At 38.7% G+C, this 18,815-nt stretch overlaps 1 protein-coding gene across 8 annotated transcripts in view; it reads right to left on the bottom strand.

Annotated features, from left to right (window-relative positions):
- Positions 1-9,381, bottom strand: part of tle2b (TLE family member 2, transcriptional corepressor b) — a 69,821-nt gene extending 60,440 nt beyond the window's left edge. For 2 of the 8 annotated variants that reach the window (XM_026916468.3, XM_026916511.3), the window contains exon 1: positions 4,876-5,616. In XM_026916468.3, coding sequence (XP_026772269.2) covers positions 4,876-4,899 — 24 coding nt within the window. In that variant the 5' untranslated portion in view covers positions 4,900-5,616. Of the gene's footprint in view, positions 1-4,875; positions 5,620-8,472; positions 8,576-8,841 lie in introns of those variants that run through there. The other 6 variants (XM_053237923.1, XM_053237924.1, XM_053237925.1 and 3 more) reach the window with 6 other exon arrangements.
- Between the last annotated feature and the right edge of the window lie 9,434 nt (positions 9,382-18,815).

Below are 18,815 nucleotides of genomic sequence, written 5' to 3'. Positions count from 1 at the left end.
TGAGATCTAAACTCGCCATGTCTACATGAATAAGTAGCACATGCAAAAAACACATTTACATTTTTTCCTCTGCCTGCTTTGCACGACATCATACTTTGCACATGACACATGTGACATACACAATTATGGTTTGTAAACCCCTTGCAACAAGCCCACAAACTGCAGATATATTTAATCAGATTGTACACACATAGGTTAGCAGTCTTTATTTGGTATCTTATTAAATTAGGTACAAGGCTATGTACCATACCATCTCTTTTATATGGAAAAATTTGAGTGAGTTTAGTAAGTATTATATGAAATCTGATGCCTGCACACTGATAAAATTAGCACCTCCATTTTGGATTTTCTGTAGTGGAAGGAAAAAAAGGAACACCCATTTTGAGTTTAAGACAATCAAAGCAGTTGCATGATTGGTTGAGGACATGCGTGTTACTCGCTGTGAGGTTTTGCTCTCTAATTATTTGCAATGGATGTCTATAACAAGAAACTGTTCACTACCAGAATTCCATTGAAATAAATTTACTTTTGCAGACAAACAGCTAGGAAACTAGGCCTTAAGGTACAAAAGAAATTAGGCCTGGTGGTTTACCTATAGAACATTTTAAAGAGAAATTAAGCTCTTTTTTGACCCGCTGACATAATTTGAATTAACAGTGAAAGAGACACAAAGAGAAAAAGACAGAGAGATATCAACATAACTCTATCAACAGGGTCCCCTAGCAGCGGTGAGGTATGAACCCTTCTTCTGATGTTCCCTGACATCTGATCACTCTGTGTGTGAGTGTTTGAGCTAACTGCAGTACCAGAGTTCAGGCTGGGTGGTGAAGAGAGACTGCACTATTTCTGAAGCGGCTGTGCCAGTTGCATCACTGCCTCTTCCAAAATAGTCAGGAGACAGCAAGGGCCATGAAATAATTATCGGCTGGTGAAATATTTAGCAAAAAAAGCAGAGATGAGGAGCGCCAGAGTGTGGAGGGATAGGGAGTATAGCTGTGATTCTGGGAGAGTATAAGTGCCTTTGCATGCACTTGCTTTCCACACTGTTTGAACCCTCCTCCACTCTCTAACCATTGCTAAACCCTTCAAGGCAGATCAGGCTCCTCGTCTAGGCCCACTAGAAAAATACTCCATCAAGCTAAGAACCACAACTGGATTCTGCATGCTACACAGTCCAGCAAAAGGCGCTGGAACTGGGCACTCAGGTAATCAGTGCCAGCCCCTATCTCCCAGCACAAACCAGTGTCCCAGTAGCTTTCTACTCTACTGAAACCTCATTTAACACTCCAGAGTCTAGAGACTCAGTGAGTCGCCTGCAACCTAGCTTCAGCACAGCTTGCTATGTCTCTCTTCGTGGGTTCAACCCAAAGCTGCGAATCCAACGCTGGATTAGAAAATGCACACTGGCAGGGGAAAAAAACAACCTGGTGCCTTTCCAAAACCATTCTCAGCTCACTTCTCTCACCTTGATGGCTTTACGCTGGCTGATGAAAACATTAGATTAGAAGGGTAAGCCATAACTGACTGTAACCTGTTTAGGCTCCAAAATCCTGCAGTGTTATGTAGGTGCGTTGCACAGAATCTGCAGTCAGAATGGAACAATGGAAGGGCGGGAAGGAGAACATGTGCCAAAATGAGCAGCTCCTAGCTAAGTGAGCATGTGTGAGGCCTGGGGTTGGATATTTGGCATAGATGCTTCCCGTGGCCACCTGATTAGTGCGAGAAAAAATGGCTCCCACACACAGACATGTATACACTAGAACAGATATTTTCAATAAAAAGCAGGAAGAGCAAATTAACTATTGATGAAAACTGCAAGGGATGCACAATCTCTTTTAAAAATTTTTCAACAATATTGATGTCAGTATCAGTCAATACGCAAAATCCTCTTAGTAACCGATCTAACTCACAGGCCTAAGTGCAGCACACAATGTGTGTCCTATCTTTATGTCCATGATCTCTGTTGTCAGTTAAATTCCTACAGGCTAATCACATAAAAATCCCAATCCAATACAATACCAGTCTGGCCCATGTACCAACGCCCAACTCTTTTAGTTATCAGGCACACATGACGATGTGCAGATGCTGTGATCAGACAAGGCCCACACATACTCACTTAACTAGGAGATGCTCTTTCTGCCTCTTATTTTGATCCTCTTCTATTGAATCTGCCCCAGTTTCTAGCTGGTGCAACATTTTAGGAGGCACATAAGGGATCTTTCTATCACTCCCCCAGACAGAGGCGGTGCTTAGTGAGCATTGCTAATATTTTGTGATACTCCCTCAGTTGGTGTTTTGATGATGGTGTGAAACACATAACTCCAAAATCAAAATCTGGTTGAGATCTAGTGAGTATGAACATCACGGCATATGATTTACATCATTTCCATCCTCATCAAACCATACAGTGAGTCCTTGAGCCCTGTGGATAGGGGAGGAGTCAATCCAGAAATGTTTTATCATAGGATAAAAGTCATCACTCAGAAGAACTTTCTATTGATTTGCATTGACTCTTCTCTCTAAGGGGACAAGTGGATCCAAACGAATCCCCCCCACAGCACAACGGAGCTGTGGTTTTTCCTTTTATTTTGTCACAGGTCTATATATACATACACAGGGTAGGGAGCAGCTCTGCATAAATACACATGCAAGACAATTTTCCCAAACACACATATACACAGTTCTTTCCTTCAAATACAGACTGCACTAGAACCTGCAGGGGATTCACGCACCCATATAATCATCATGTGTTCACACCACTAAACTCCATTACTTAATGTATAAGATTACCTACTCTCTCATGAAAGGTGTGCACTGTTTATACCAAATAAGTCTTCAGCTTTCATCTGAAGAGCCGGCTCACATTACTAACGGCTTGCACCATTCGGCCCATGGAAGTGTGTGTTCCAGTGTGTTCACCGTGTAGTAGCAACCTAGCATCGATCATACTGTGCTATCATAATTTTAACCTAAACTCAAATGATCTGAGGTCTGAAGACACAGTCACCTCTATGTGGTCTGGTACGAAGTGGGTGTCAAGGTTTATGTTTTGTAACAGCAGGAAAGTTGAAGAAGGTTGGTGATATGCCTTGAAAAAAAAACCCAGATAAGTGAACTTTTCGGATTGCCATTCTTGGTTCAGCTAGCATACCAAAAGATGTCTGATCAAACTGTATAAGTGTCTTGTAAATTTGTATTTACAGCAGATGTTTTTGTTGTAGAATAGTAAGTGGTTTTATTTGGTTAAATAGAAATTTTAAATGATACTTTTATTTTATTAAGGATTTTATTAAGGATAATGAGTGCAAATAGAAAATGACTGTCTTGACCTTGACGGTCTTGATTGTCTGTACCAAAATTATATACAAAACTAAAATTATGAGCCTAAAATCAAACTATGGGATTTGTGTACCATCCAACCCTCAACTGGCGATGACTCTCTCCCAGGTAGTCTAAGGCTTATAATCACTCCTGTCCCATCACGACACCAAGGGATGGACAATTTGGCAAAAATATCATAGCACAATACGGGAGGGCTTTTTCATGAATCTTGACATGTTTACTGGTCTTTATGCCTTCTAACAAGTGCTAGCAAAACATTTTAAAAACACTCAGAAACTCTTTCAATGATATTCTATATTACAGCAAAAATAAAATAGATCAACTACTTGTTTCTGTAACAGTGAAGTTGCCTGCCACTACCAAAAGTACTGATAATGTTCTCTAAAAAGCGTATTGTGGTATAATTTATCGCAATATAACAGCATGTAGCACAGCCCTAACACCAACCACAAAAATCCAGTGGTGTCTATGATCGCAACCCCTCTTCCTGGCACTGTTTGCCTTGTAAAGCAGGTCTTAACCCATACACTCTACACACACGCATAGGAACAGAACAAACAGAGGCTGGCACTGACAAGATTTAGTGATGTCTACGATCTGCAAGATCTGCCTTTCTAGGAACTGAGCTGATAGTGATGACTGAGAAGCTGCAGAGTTTCTGAAGGATTTACTGCCCTGTAATTGATTTTGTCATCTGTCTGGCAACTCAGCAGCAATGGAAAACATGTTACAAATATATGACGATAATTCCAAACGGTATGAACCAAGCAAACGCATCCTAACCTGAAAGGCATATATGCATACACTCAATCATATTATTCTTTCCATTTTCTCTGCCGCAAGTGAGATATAAAAAGAAACACCTGCTATAACTGCCCTCTGGAGTTCATTCCTCATGGAGAAAGCTCTCTATGGCTGTAATTCCCGTAATACAGCAGCTTTACAGGTATGATGGTTAGGCAGTGATACAGTATAAAGTGTGGCATGGAGAGATATTTTAATCAGGCTGTGCTGGGTTAATCGTTTCACGCCAGCTGAGTGAGACTGAATTCTCAGTGGTCTCTAGCGGGAATACATCAAACAGGCCACTGACCCGTATGCTTTCAACACCTACCTGATAACAAGCAAGCTCGTTGCGACTGGTCCTCCTTTCCATGAACTCAAGTGTGTAACACGCCAGAAGGTTATTATACAACGTATAATGCACACAAACACACACACAAACAAACACACAGATTGCTATTCCACCCACACAACTTAAAATAAACCGGCTACTGAGAACACCTGGGTGCAGCTGACGGGCTTGTGTGTGTGTGTGTGTGTGTGTGTGTGTGATTGAAAGCCTCTGAAGAGAGACATCTCTCTCCCAGCAACTGTTTCATCTGTCTTTCCTGCTTTTACAGCTTATTCTCACTGAACTAGAGAGGAGTGCATGTGTAGCGCTGAAATAGAGAAGAGATTGAGAAAGATAAATAAGAGACTGAGAAAGGGAGAGAGAAGGAAGATAAAAGCAAAGAAGTGTCATGCACTTACCGGGTGTCTACCCTGTGGGTACATGGTCAGTGCAGTGACGCTCGTTAGGAGTCTGATGGATAGTGGGCTCCTTCAGGTCTTTGCACTCCTGGAAAGGAGAGGTAGAGGGTTTAGCAGGGATGGAGCCCAGGATCCAGAGTTGGGAACCCGGCTTCAGCCTCCGAGTCTGGACAAACTCAGCGCATCCAACAAGGGCTGATGCAAAATTAATTCCAGAAACTCCAACTGCTGACTTTTTCTCCACCTTTCCTCCTCAGAGGAGTCAAAGTCACACTCTCAGCTGTCCTCCTCTCTCCTGCTCCGATGAGTCTTACTGCTCTGATGAAGCTGCAGTCACATCCAACTGTCCCTTCTCTGTCCTTCCTCAAAGCACACCAGCAAGGTCCAAAAACAAACACACACCTCCATCCGAATCGAGCCAAGCGACTTCCTCTTGTAACACAGAGAGACAAACTAAAGGGATTTTTTTTTCCCCAGCCAGACTGAGAGTGTAAAAGAAAAGGGGAGAGAGTCAAAGCAACAAGGATGGGAGAGAGAGCTTTGTTTTTAATCTAAATCTAGAGGAGGGAGAGGGAGAGAAAAAAAACACAGGAAAGCAGGAAAGAACAGCAGGTCACTGGAAGATCCAGCAGGCTTTTCAGCAGCGAGCCCTAGACTGTAATATATTGTGCCTGTTGGCTTCAACACAAACATGAACAGCCTGCTCAAGCTGCAGTTAAGGTGGCACAGCAGAGATAGCTGAGAAGGAAGAAAGCGAGTAAGAGACTGAAAGAGAGAGAGAGAGGAGACAGAGAGAGAGAGAATGAACACTCTTATTAGGCTATGTGGCCAAGACCCTGGTACATGTGTGTGATACATGGATTAATTACTGACACCTTTTTCTAAGCAATAAATGCAATATATAAGCAATGTGTACTAAGCAAGCTAGCTAACTTAGTTATTGTTAGCAATAAACAAAGTTGTACATTTTGACAGGTTATATTAATAAATAATAATAAATGATGATGCAAACTGAGATATACAATGAAATCACACTTATGCCTTTCCATAAGAACACAAGCAAGTTTACTAACAGTTTACTAGCCAGCTAGTTATAAGGAAGAGGAGGACGACAGACGTACTTCCAAATTCTGTAGTCATGAATATTCACAGATTCTGGTATTTTTTTATATCTGTATACATGGACAGATGTCCCTTGGCCATTTTTCATTGTTTCTTTAAAAATATATATTAGAGAATTTATTTTTCTATTTATTTTTTAAAAAATAACTCGCTATAAATACAAGATTTATAAAATATGGTCACCTATTTTATGTCAGGCAACAATCTAAAAACAGAAACACTATTCAACATTGATTGTTGATAAAATCCTAAAGGCTAGTAACACTCACCTTTAATCATATTTATAAAAGACTTTTAAAAAGACCAAATGAAAGCAATCTACAACTGCCTTACAGTGGACAAAAAAAGTCATCTTTACAATCCAGTTTAAGTCAGCCAGGCTTAATAACAGTCATTCATGGTCATCTCAAGTCAGTCTGTGCTCACTGGGAAAGAGAGGAAACCGAGCCAGAGAGGGAAAGTAGACAGAGAAAACAAGAGACTGAATGGAAGACAGACAGATGAAATACGATTCAATTTGCAACCAATTCTGGTTAAGTGTTCTGTGTGTGCATCCACACATCTACTGTCTGTTTGTGATAGATGAACGTTTATTGGCCCTTCAAGAAATAATTTGTATTTTAATGACTCCAGTCATGATTGCAACACTCATGACCTCGATTCGCATGATATTCACTATCAGCGTATCTCAGTTCACCATCAGCATGCTCTCAAATCCATAAAGCTCCTCATCAACTGCTTAACTCATCATACTGCTTTATCACACTATGTAGAAACCATCCCCAAAATGTCCTGTGTATTTCTCTCCCTCTGCCTCAGTAACCACATCACTCTACCTACACCAGTCACGCAAGCCTGACTCCTGCCTTTATTCTCCTTGGTGCACGCTCTCTTTATCCCCCGCAACCCATTTCTCCCTGAGGTGTTTTCCTGTCAGTCATTCCGCCATCCACAACACTTAACCAGGTCAGGTATTGCCCTAATCAGTGTTATCTAATAGTGGGGATTAGGCAGGTAATTATTCACACGAGCCTCCCCGCGCCTCCCGCTGATGGGACGTCATAATTACCGCCACAGTAGGGTTCAAACAGCCACCCTGAACTAAGAGAAGGAAGGTATTGTGGAAGGACCCTCCAAGCTCTCGCACTTCCCACGTGTCATTCTGTCAGGGGTCACATCAGTGGGCAAATAAAACCAGAGTTAAAGCATTGTGAAATCCCAGTGTATGTACACTATATATACACTGTGTACACACTGTATATACACTGTATATATTACATAAGACTTTAATGAATGGAATAATAGCTGGTCATAAACTATGAAAGATAGTGTATGTCACTGTGATACACAGTGTGCAGTTTTCAAAGTGATCTGCCATTTGCTGTGCATTTTTGTGCCCTTTCTCACTCATCTGATCCGTCCCATCAGATACAAATCAATTCCTTTAAGATCAGAAGCAGTTGTGTTAGTCAAGGGAAACATCTGCAGTGTTTGCATCTGGAATTGAGAACCACTAGACCCACTAAATAACAGGAAAAGTAAGAAAAATAGCTCATTATTTATCTATGAACACATTATTTATCTATGAATCTAGATTATTGATGTAGTGTATTGAGCCTGCTATCCTGGCCTATCCCGTTAATTAGATCTTAATTAGATAGATACTGACAAAAAAAAACCCACAGACAGAGAACTGAAGAATTCTAATGATGTCATTTTACACACTAGGGGTGTAACTTATTCTGCATCTGTTTTTACTTAATGCTCCAAATATTTGTATCTGAATCTGTATTCAGATTTAAAACCAAAATAGGCATAACCTAAACCAGAGATGTTTGACTGTTGTTTTTTTTTGTTTGTTTTTAATCACGCTCATGCAGTCATTGTTTTTGCTTGTACCTCTCTCAGGTTCTATTTCTCAAAATATAAACAAACCAGTAGCCTAATTTAAACCGTGACCCTGATCAGGCAGTTACTAAGGATAAATGAATGAATGCTGTAAATGCATAGTTCATGTTCACATTAATGAATGTGGTCTTTCTTTGTCCCATGAGCCTCATATCTGACCACTCACTCTCATCCACAAGCTTCATGTCTGACCGCTCGCCTGCATGAAATTATAGTGTCCTTCCTATATGTATCTGTTTAGAGCACATTGTTGACGGTGGTCAAATGATTATGTGCAAAATCTACTACATATTTCTCAAGAAAATGGAGCATGATACTTTTCTGCAAAAAACAACCAAAGTAAGTGTTGTGGTGAGACATTTCATGTGCAAGCATCTGTGTAAAATGGTGTGGAGCATCTTTTGGAGCATCAGATAATGAAAAACAGTAACACTCTCCTTTAATAATATTCCAGCATTTTCCAACTAAATGCTTTATTACTTTAATATAGAAAGTTCTGTGGTGTTTCATGGCATTTATTTTCAGATTTCTGAAAATGTTACGTTGGAAACAGATTACATAACGTACCGAAAACTGGGTTGTGGGGTTATCATACCGTTAACTTCTCACAGCATCACCCCGACTGTCCTTCACAGCTCTGTAGAGACAGCTGTTCTTTACACCATCTCACCTGATGTTAATGAAAGGAAACAGTGAAAGGTTTGAAACGCAGTACCCTGCTCAGATACTGTCAATCGGGGCACTGAATATCTGCTCACATATGAAACTGCAGTATCTTTTTTGTAGATGTGACTCAAATGACAAACACAAAATAAACAGAATATGATGGTCAATAAATGGAAAGTGTGTATTTCACCTATACACTGACAGAAAGATCCACAAATGACATGAAATAGTTTTGGTCAGCTGTTGTAAGCTACATAAACACAACCTTACCACAAATATGGACTCTCAAGAGCTTCTGTGACCCAGTTTATACCTCATTTCTTCAGAAATGTCCTGCAGAAAACACAAACCATACACACACTCACTCACACACACACACACACAGTGAACTCAGGGCAACGTCTCATGCTAACAGGGCTAACCGTCAACCGTCACTAGAATGAAACCAAATGCCGTTTGTATAATCTTAATTTTCTGATTTGTATAACAGAAATGACACAAATTTAGACTGTAAAGCTAATTATACATAATTTTACATTAGCATTTAAACTAACTCGACAAAATGTAAAATTTTGTGCGCGAGACCTTTATAACGGATTAATTTACTAAATTTTGGACTATACACTGCACTTATGTGTTATTCTAGACTACTGACACGCCGAACACAAAATGTTTTCATGGCTGAAAACTTTTCTAAAAGCATACATGTCTTTTTAAAATTAGGAAATGGTACTATTATCAATTTTAATCATATATTAATCACTACAATAAATCACCTCAGAGAAACCTTCTCCATTTCAGCTATCTTCAAAGTCCACCTTAAACGCTCGCGACGGCAAAGCGCTCTATTTCGCTGCTCTGATTGGCTGAAGGGACTTACACGTTCCAGCCAATGAACGTAAGAATATCCCACGTTGGGTCCTGACGTGCTTTGGTGAAACCGACTAATAGTAGCGCTTGAGGCTATTGACTGGCTGCGGACGATGGAGAGGGGAGGTGTGCAGTCTGTGGGGATTGTGGGCATTGAAGTTTCAATTATTCCAACAGCGCACACACACACACACACACACAAGCACACACACACTATTCCCCCTCCTAAACCCTGCTGTCAGTCACGCCACATAAATGCTCGATAAATTCCGCTGTTAATTTCAGGCTTACCTCTGCTCAGTGAAGACAAACTGCGAAACGGTGCCTGCTGGGATATTGTTTTCTTTTTCAACAATTAACCCAAATCACAAAATATTCCTTCTGTACTGCAGATCAGTCCTTTTTAAATATTTCTTCTTGTCTAGCCTATCATGCCTGTCACCTTTATGTGAGAAGAGAAGTGTGTTGCTCATTCAGGAGCATTTTAAAACGTTTTGGTCTCTGATTTAGTCTCAACATATTTGTGCCACATAAAGAAATCAGATGTCCAGGGTCTGGGTTTGATCAGATCAGGCAGATCTGGGATCAGCCTATGTGATGTGGAGGTGTCTGTGGAGATTATGTATAAAGCAAGGTTGCCTTTGCAGAATATCTGATTTGTTCCTTAATGCAACAATGGTCAGATAATGCCATTAGTGCCCTGGCTTCATAACTGCTCCATAGCTCCTGATAGCTACTGAAGGGATTTGATTAAAATACTTACAGCACTGCATTGATCAGTTAAATCCACATGAGCTAGATATGATTCATTAAAGGAAATCTCCACCCTGAAACACATTAATTATGCTTATATTCGATGATTGTGATGCACTTAATGATTCTGGTGCTAATTTGTTGGTTGGTGCTGTATTTTCATTATTCCTGTGAGAAGTTAGTGGCTGTGTGCATCACTGACGTCACGGGGGACATTGCTAACACAGTTACAAATGCATTTAATTGAAGAAAAAAATCTCAATCATTAGGGGTAACAGTGAGATTTTGCTGTTAGCTCCTAAAAACAAAGGAGCAAGTGCTTCTTTTCTCACTCATCATTTTTCAATGGCGTTCAAAGTCATAGTAATGAAAAGTCCTGCATAGAAGCAGTGGAGACAGCAAAGGTTGGACTCAAAGTTCCAGAATGCACTGCAGCTATACAATGCAGTTGCGCTGAATTACAGAAGAGACTAGTCAGCGATGTACAAGCGTGATGGTGGTGATGGCAGTATTAGCATGAACGTTATTGTTAGCTTTGAACCTGACCTGTTTACGGTGTACAGATCAGGAGGTGACTCTGAGCTGTCCACCAATCAGAGCTGGACTAAAGCGCCGCTGCATCACTCTATAGGTAGAGATGAAGTAAGGTTTTCTTGCTGGTCTCACTATCAGCAGGTAGTTGAATGTCTTTTTTAACCAAAATGAAAACAGAGCATTAAAAATTTAAACCAAAGATCATCAACTGAGATTTTCATTATAAAATAAATGTTGACTGCCACTGATTATCCCATATTAATTATAAATATTGATATGCAAGTCATTTAGGGTGGATTTTTACTTTCTCTCTGAGCTGTAATTTGATGTCAGACATGGGGTGGCAATTGGGTTGACAAGTCTTATTTCAAGGCAGGCATCTGCCACTCTGTTGTGTGGTTGCATTAGCCTGGGATTAGAAAGAAAATGTTCAGCCCACAGGAGCCAGTGCCATCAAATTATTCCAAAAAATCGTAGCAAATAACCTGCAAAAAAATGGATAATTCTTGTCCCTGGAGCCAGTCTCGACATTCCCTCATACATAATAAGCATAATGCTTGCCGCTGCAGCTGCCACTCCACTTCTGCAGCACCTGAAACATGTCACAAAACTTTATTAAATGCAATTTAACTATACTGTCAAAACAGCAGGAACAGGCAAGAGTTCAACACACATAAGCAAATAATTAATGTATAATGGATTTAATTCCATATTATGGATTTACAAGATTATATGTGTGCTGTAGTTCAAAGTAGTTAAGTGATAAACCCACACACAGTTTGTGAGTGAAACAGCTCAGAATCGTCTGTCCGGAGTGCAGTTAGTGGAAGGTAAAGCATGACATGATATTATTGATTATTATTAGATTTCATAGTGACATAGTTGAAATTCAGATGATGTTTAAAAGGTATTTTAATGGAAATGTAAACTATTTGGTCTTATTATGATTAGTAAGGATAATAATGCTCATAGTGATGAATTGTGAGCAATAGGACCAGCAACAGGTTGTCAGGTTTTTCATGTCAGGGTTAATTTTAAGGAGAAGCAAACAGGTTGGTTGCTGTGTTATTTGCTCAGTTTTCAAACAATAATGGTTGTATGGAGAGACATACTACCAGATTATACAGATTATACTATACAGATTTTCCTGCAAGTGAAATTTGTCTTGGGCATGCAAATGCTGACACACACACACACCCATACATACACACAAGACAAAAGAATGTCTTCAATATTACAACCATGAAAAATTTCAATACCTTCCCCATGCATGAACACGCCAACCTGCCAAAACTCTCTGTCACCTTATTGCCACCCAGCATAAAACTCTCTAAATCTGCCACGGCTTATTTGCACATTGCAGAACAGAACTTGAGAATGCAGACTATATAACTGCATAAAAATTCCAGGTGTAAATGTAATGTAGATATTGGATCATTCATTATTCAGATTAGGGGTGTAATGCAATGCCACTATCTGTATATGTATATGTGTATGAATATGTATATGTTTAGTGCTCTAAATAAATGTATCTGTATCTGTTTAGTGCTCTGAATATCCATATCTGTATCTGTATCCAAATTTAAACCCAAAAACTCAGAGGTAGAAATGCCTGCAAGGTCTATGAATTCTAGCTCTGACAGTTCCTCACAAATTTATATGGTTCTGTTTCCCAAAATATAAACAAACTCGTAGCCTAATTTAAACCACCATGACTCTGATCCCATGAGTTTTATATCTGACCACTCGCTTACACCTGCATGAACTTCTCCTATGGGATCCCAGCTCCAATGCATACTTCTGGTTTCAACCAAATGCCATGTGAACCTATCTGACAAGGTGTAAATAAAGGAATAGTGCACTTCCTATTCTTATGGAAGGTGCACTCTTCATATATACATTTATAACTATATTTCTATCTTTAACACACATCTGTTCATTCCAAATAATGCATTCGTATTCAGTCACATCCATAATTCAAATATTGACATTCAGATACATATTACATGTTTGCTAGGTATAATAGGGACTCGGATTCAGTAGTACAGCCATAACAGCACACACACTCACAAAGAAAAGAGAAAGAGAAAGAGTGCTTTTGTCAGTGAATACTGATTGCTCTGATAAACGTAACTAAGCTAAACAGCACACCCACTGCTAACCTATCAGTCCACCTATCAGTGCACACTTGTTGATGTGTCACATGCCTGTATAGTAGACATAGACTGATATTATGTATAATAATTGGCTAAGGTTTTAGCATAGTTTAATATATGACCACAATACTGTAAAACATAGGATATTGCAGTACATTACTAAAAAAAATCTGATCAGTCTGATCAGAGTGATCGGCAAAACAATTTTGTCTGTAGCTTGTATGCAACAACTGTTTAGTGAACAGAATATTTGCCTATTTTGAGGTATTCATGATCACACATTCGGATATGGCATACCCAATACTGCCTGATTTTCTCATCGTGTTCATATATGAGACTCTTCAAACAATGTTCATTTGAACAGCTAATGTGGATTTAGTTTTAGTCTTAGTTTATTGACAGAAATGTATAATAGTCTCAGTCATATTTTAGTCTTTTGTTTATTGTTAGTTTCAGTCTAGATTTAGTTGACAATAAACTAAAAAGCAATTTTATTCAAGTGAAACTGAACAATTTTAGTCAATTAAAACAAAAGTTAGAAAAAAACAAAACAAAGGTTTTTTTTTACTCAGGTTTTCCAAATATGTTTCTTTTACATTTCCAAACCACAAATACACTAGCTTTTTATAGGATTTAATTTCTTCTTCAGGTTGTTTTGTAAATGCACATTCACATTACAGGCTTACTCTTTTCTCCTTTCCCTTCTATGATGTGCATTGAAACTCCTGAAAACTATCAAATACCTGTAATTACAGTAGGTGTCTAAAACACAGCAGCTCTTTCATAGGGAAGTGCACACATTTAATAACATTACACTATTGAGCACATTTATTACCTCGCATACATTTAATAAAAATCACTTAATTCCAATGACTTAAGTGAGTGTCATCAGGTATGCTAGTTAGCTAGCTAGTATTATATTAGCCCAACAAGACAAACACTGCAAAAACAGTTTATCGTAGAGATTAAAACATTTTAACACAAAATAATATTACTGTAGATGAAAAGGTTGCTTATGTTAACAAATAAGTCAGGGATATGACAGCATATTTCTCCATGAAGAGTTAGCATGCATATGCAGATCAGAGAAGACTGGCCCAGAGGTTAACTAGTAGTTCACACAACCACTGGAATTAAGCATTTAGCACATAGCATGGCTTTAATCATTTGTATTATTGTCTTTTCAATGTGCAAATAAATGGAGGGAAAAAGTTTCACCATTGTCAAATCCACCAGTTTTGATATTTTTGTCTCTTTTTTATTTATTGAGGAAAATGTTATTACATCTTGTCACATATTTTGAATAAAGAAATGAATTATTATTTCAATATCATTTAGTTTTCATCATGGAAAAAATCACTGATGAGTCACTGAACATTTTTCGTCTTAGTTTTCTCCAACAAAATAAATGTCTTCAAGGAAGAAGATAGCCTTTTGGTTATATTTATGTATTTTCAAGGATTTTGTTAACCAGCTAGCTAACATTTTGAGATGGATTTGACATTAATGTGCTTTGAAATGTTATATTCATATATTTTCAGAATGTTCGTCATTAACACAGCTAGCTAGCTAAAATGAGCTACAGTATTATGACTATATTTCGTAGAAGAATTTTTCATCATATACATACATTTTCATAATCATTCAGGTGCCATATGAATGCGAAAAGTGAGTATAAAGGTATAAACAGTGAGGGCATTCACACCTGACTGCTAGAGCAACACAGGAAATTGACAAATAATATAATTTTATTTGTCCTGATTGGTTGGATGTTGGTGGTCCACATTTGTTTTTCCTCTTTTCAGAGCCTCAGGGGGTTGCAGAGGTGTTTTTCCTCTGACCATAGTATATGTATTTACAGCTACTAGAATGTGAGTAAAAGAGTGTTCTGACTTCAAAATCCTTGACTCACCTTTTAGGCAGAAGTTTTATTCAGTGTTAGAGTAGGCAGCCTGTGCTGAGGGCTCAGTTATGGTGGTCTGTAAATGCAACACACATTAACAGACCAAAAAAGCCAACAGCAAATCAGAAAACACAACAGCAAAACCAAAACACAACAACAAATCAAAAGCACAACAGCAAAACCAAAACACAACAACAAATCAAAAGCACAACAGCTAATCAAAAGCACAACAGCAAAAACAAAACACAACAACAAATCAAAAGCACAACAGCTAATCAAAAGCACAACAGCGAAACAAAAACACCACCACAAATGTGAAAATGCAACAGCACGTCAACATTAACGATCATATGATGTTCAGTAAGGACCTACACTTTCTGTTTTGAGCTAATGTTGATGTGTTTCTGAGTTTGTGTGTTTGGTTTCATTGCGCTATTTGATTTGTTGTGATGTTTTTGGTTTTGTTGTCATGTTTTATGATTTGCTGTTGCATTTTTTGGGGGTTGTTAATGTGTTTTGCATTTACAGGCTACAGTATTCAGTCGTGGAAAATCACTGCGCCACAAACGTCATGCTGCTCCAGAGGGAGCTCAAATACAGTTCACCCATATGGAATCATTTGACCACAAGTGCATGTCTTGAATTTCCTGACAAATGACATATTTGCATTTGTAGTATTGTTCTGTGTTTGCTTGTGCATGTGTGTGTGTATGTGTGGAGGGGGGTGGGCTGGGTGGGTGTTTGTGTGTGCACATGACTGGAATTTCCATGGCTCTGTTAGCTTTTCACTATGTACCAATGCCTTCTTTTTCTGTTTATATCCACCTATGTCTTGAGGCAATTTTTTTAAAGTGTGAGCTGCTGTTAGTTATAGGAATATGCGTTTCTGTCATGTGATTTGCTCTTGTGTTTGAGTTTCCCATTTTGTCAGAGGGTCCTGTTCTCTGCTGTTAACACTAATGAGAGCTGGACAAAGCTATTTGCTAAACGTTTGCTCCAGTGTTGTTCCAGGGCCATCTTGATGAGCTGAGCTGGAGATCTTTACCGTTTGTGGTTTTCACCTGAGGTGATTTTGTGATTTGATTTGCATTGCAGTTCAGCTTGTGTGGGTGTTTGGTAGAGCGAATGTGAGAACAGTCTGGGTGCACCGCTGCCTGTAACACAAGCACTAAATCCAAAATGTTCATATGGTCAATTGTGTGTGAGTATCCCATTAGCTGCAGTGACAGTGCAATGAGGAATATTCTCTATTGGATTTGAAACCACACATCTGTCGTGCATGCAGTGACATCAAATGTGATTTCTGTTTTTTGTCTGCCTCAGGAGGGTTGTCTTTCCTGCCTTGCTTTGTGTCTCTCACACTCTCTTTCTTGACTTTCTCTCATCCTCACACACACACACAAAATATGGTGCGTATCTTTGTGAGATATTCCCATTGATGTCTATAACTAGCAAAATAATGCTATGCCTACACCTCACCCTAAACCCAAAATCCAATTTTGTTTGTTTGTTTATTTATTTATTTATTTATTTAGAATAAAAGCTGTAGCACAATGGGAGCCAGCTAAATATCAAAATTGTGTTGCAGTGGCAAATTTAGAAAATTTTAGCAGATGGCACATTTATACATTGGGGTATGGGCTGACTTTTTATGTTTTTAATGCTATAGTTGGTCTTAACCTGATCGCTAATGAGTAACAAACTCAAATTTAAATTTCTAAGCTGATCCAATGACACAGAAAAGTTTTTAAGTAGAGGCGGTGACTGACAAAGGTGTGCATGGAAATTGGGCCGAGTTTTAGAGGGCATAACATTGTGGCCATATCATTGTTTGCACTCGCTGTCTGCAAAATTTGCTACCAAGTTTTTGACAGAACGTCTCCATATATCTTTTCTTATTAGATTAGAGGTCAAGTAGTCTGGTCACCCTTTTGTCATGGACAGGTTTTACTTGTATCTATCAGTACAGATCCACCCTTTTAATTTCTCTCTGCAACCCTCTGAATACTGAACACACTTCAAAAAATAATGGAAAGCAACATAGCCAGCTCTAAAAGCACTTGTAAAATACACTGGATACTATATATACCTGGAAATGAATTTAAGTGTAACACTAATTGACTAAAAAGGTTAATTAAAAAGCTAGTTAATTAGGTAAGAGGCACCCAAACTTGTGTGGGCATTTACTACAGCATTTCCAGTTTGTTATTTGTCATGTTATGTATTCTGGAGCACTGTACATCTCCAAGCCTCGGCACTGTTTTGGTCCGAATTCACCATTTTGTAATGTTGTTGTGTTTACATCTATTAATGTATGATTACTACAATATCCAGTGTACATGATAGAAATCCACCATACAATCATTGAGGAATCCTTCAGCTTCCTGGCATCAGCATTCTGTACTTGTGTATGTGGTATGAGAGAATGAACGAATGAATGAATGAAAATACTGTATATGTATACATATTTTGCTTAGTTTTTTAGGTTGAATAACACACAGCAATCATTATTCATACAGACATCATCAACAGCTCTACTACACAAATACAATTCTAAGCCAGATGTCTCATGATGTGTGAATCGAGCTGGAAAGGAGCTCATGCACATGTAGAGGTGGGTCTTGAATTCTTGCAACTCGGCTAGCTAACATGAACAGTGTGATTTTTGATTTTTATGCCACCATTGTTGTAGTTTCTTACCCTTTTTTTTCTTTTCTTATTAGCGTATTACAAAAAAAAAAAATCTTGATTTCAAATGGATAGGGAGACTAGGAAAGATGGTATAAGGAGTGGTAATTAAGGCAGTTTAGGGCTGTTTACTTTTGATTGCTGACCTGCTTTTACCTCATTGATTTTTTTATACTTAGCTCTGTCTGAATGGCATCTGTAGAATTAAAGCAGCAGATATTGGCTCTTCAAAACCAGAGGCTTTTATTGAGGAATTCTCTTGTCAATTTTAGGAGTTTGGGCAATTTAGATACTTTGTGCATATAACAAAGTGGGGTGGTAGTTGGCGTGGTGGCTGGCCTGTAGATAAACCCCAGTTGTTATGTTTTTTCTAAAATCAGTGAGACATTTTGTTCTTACAAATACCTGCTCTGGCAGCAATTCTGGCGAGTGGCTGTAGTAAGCGTGTGTGTGTGTGTGTGTGTGTGTGTGTGTGTGTGTGTGTGTGTAAATGAATATGCAGTGGTGGCAGAGGTTTGGCAAAAACAGCAAACGTTCAGGAAAGATAAGCACACGAAGGAGGAAAGGGAAAACAGGGAGACAGAGTGGAAGAGGTGGCTACGGCTCTTGGCTGAGGGGCAGACGGAGGATGTCAGTGCTGAAAAGTTCCAGATGCCATGTTTTTCAGAGTCCAGAGGGAGTTCTAGTGTTTAAATGGTTTTAAAACAGCTGGGCTTTAGTTCAGGAGTGAGAATGGACAGAGAGAGAAATACAGTGAGACAGAGAGAAACCATTGCTCAAGGCGGTTGTATATGGCCACAAGAGCAAAAGGACAGGAAACAAAGTAAGACATCTAATGCACGTACACGTGCTATTGTCTTTTATTCCTAACATCATACACTGTAATCTCAGCAGTATTCCATGAATGCACTGTACTGTAAATATACTGTATGTTAGCTTCAAGAAATGCAGCTATCACCAAGTCTGTTTACAAATATAACCTTCAAATGTATTATAAATTTAGTGATGTTGTCATAACATAGCTAGAGGTGATAATTATTTAGTGTTCCAGTGCTGTTAGTGAGAGTGTTGAGTAAAGTGCAATCTCATACCCAAACTCATTATTTTCTCTTTTCTAGCAACTCCTTTTGGTGATGCAGCATCAATATACGTTTTTGTGATTTTCAGAGCTGAGCAATATTTTTAGAAGTCTCTGATAATATTCTAGGGGAAAGAGTTGCTAATTATTAGGTTTACAAATGTTACAGTGCTAGACCTAACTCACAATATTGTTTTTTTTTTTTTTTTTTTTTTGTGGTTGTTTTGGGGTTTTTAGCTGAAGGTTCAGTTTTCACTGACTG

This window comes from Pangasianodon hypophthalmus, chromosome 11 (assembly GCF_027358585.1).
Source record: "Pangasianodon hypophthalmus isolate fPanHyp1 chromosome 11, fPanHyp1.pri, whole genome shotgun sequence".
Taxonomy (NCBI): domain Eukaryota; kingdom Metazoa; phylum Chordata; class Actinopteri; order Siluriformes; family Pangasiidae; genus Pangasianodon; species Pangasianodon hypophthalmus.
The sequence above is the reverse complement of the archived record's forward strand: the minus strand, read 5'-3'. Positions and strand labels throughout refer to the sequence as shown.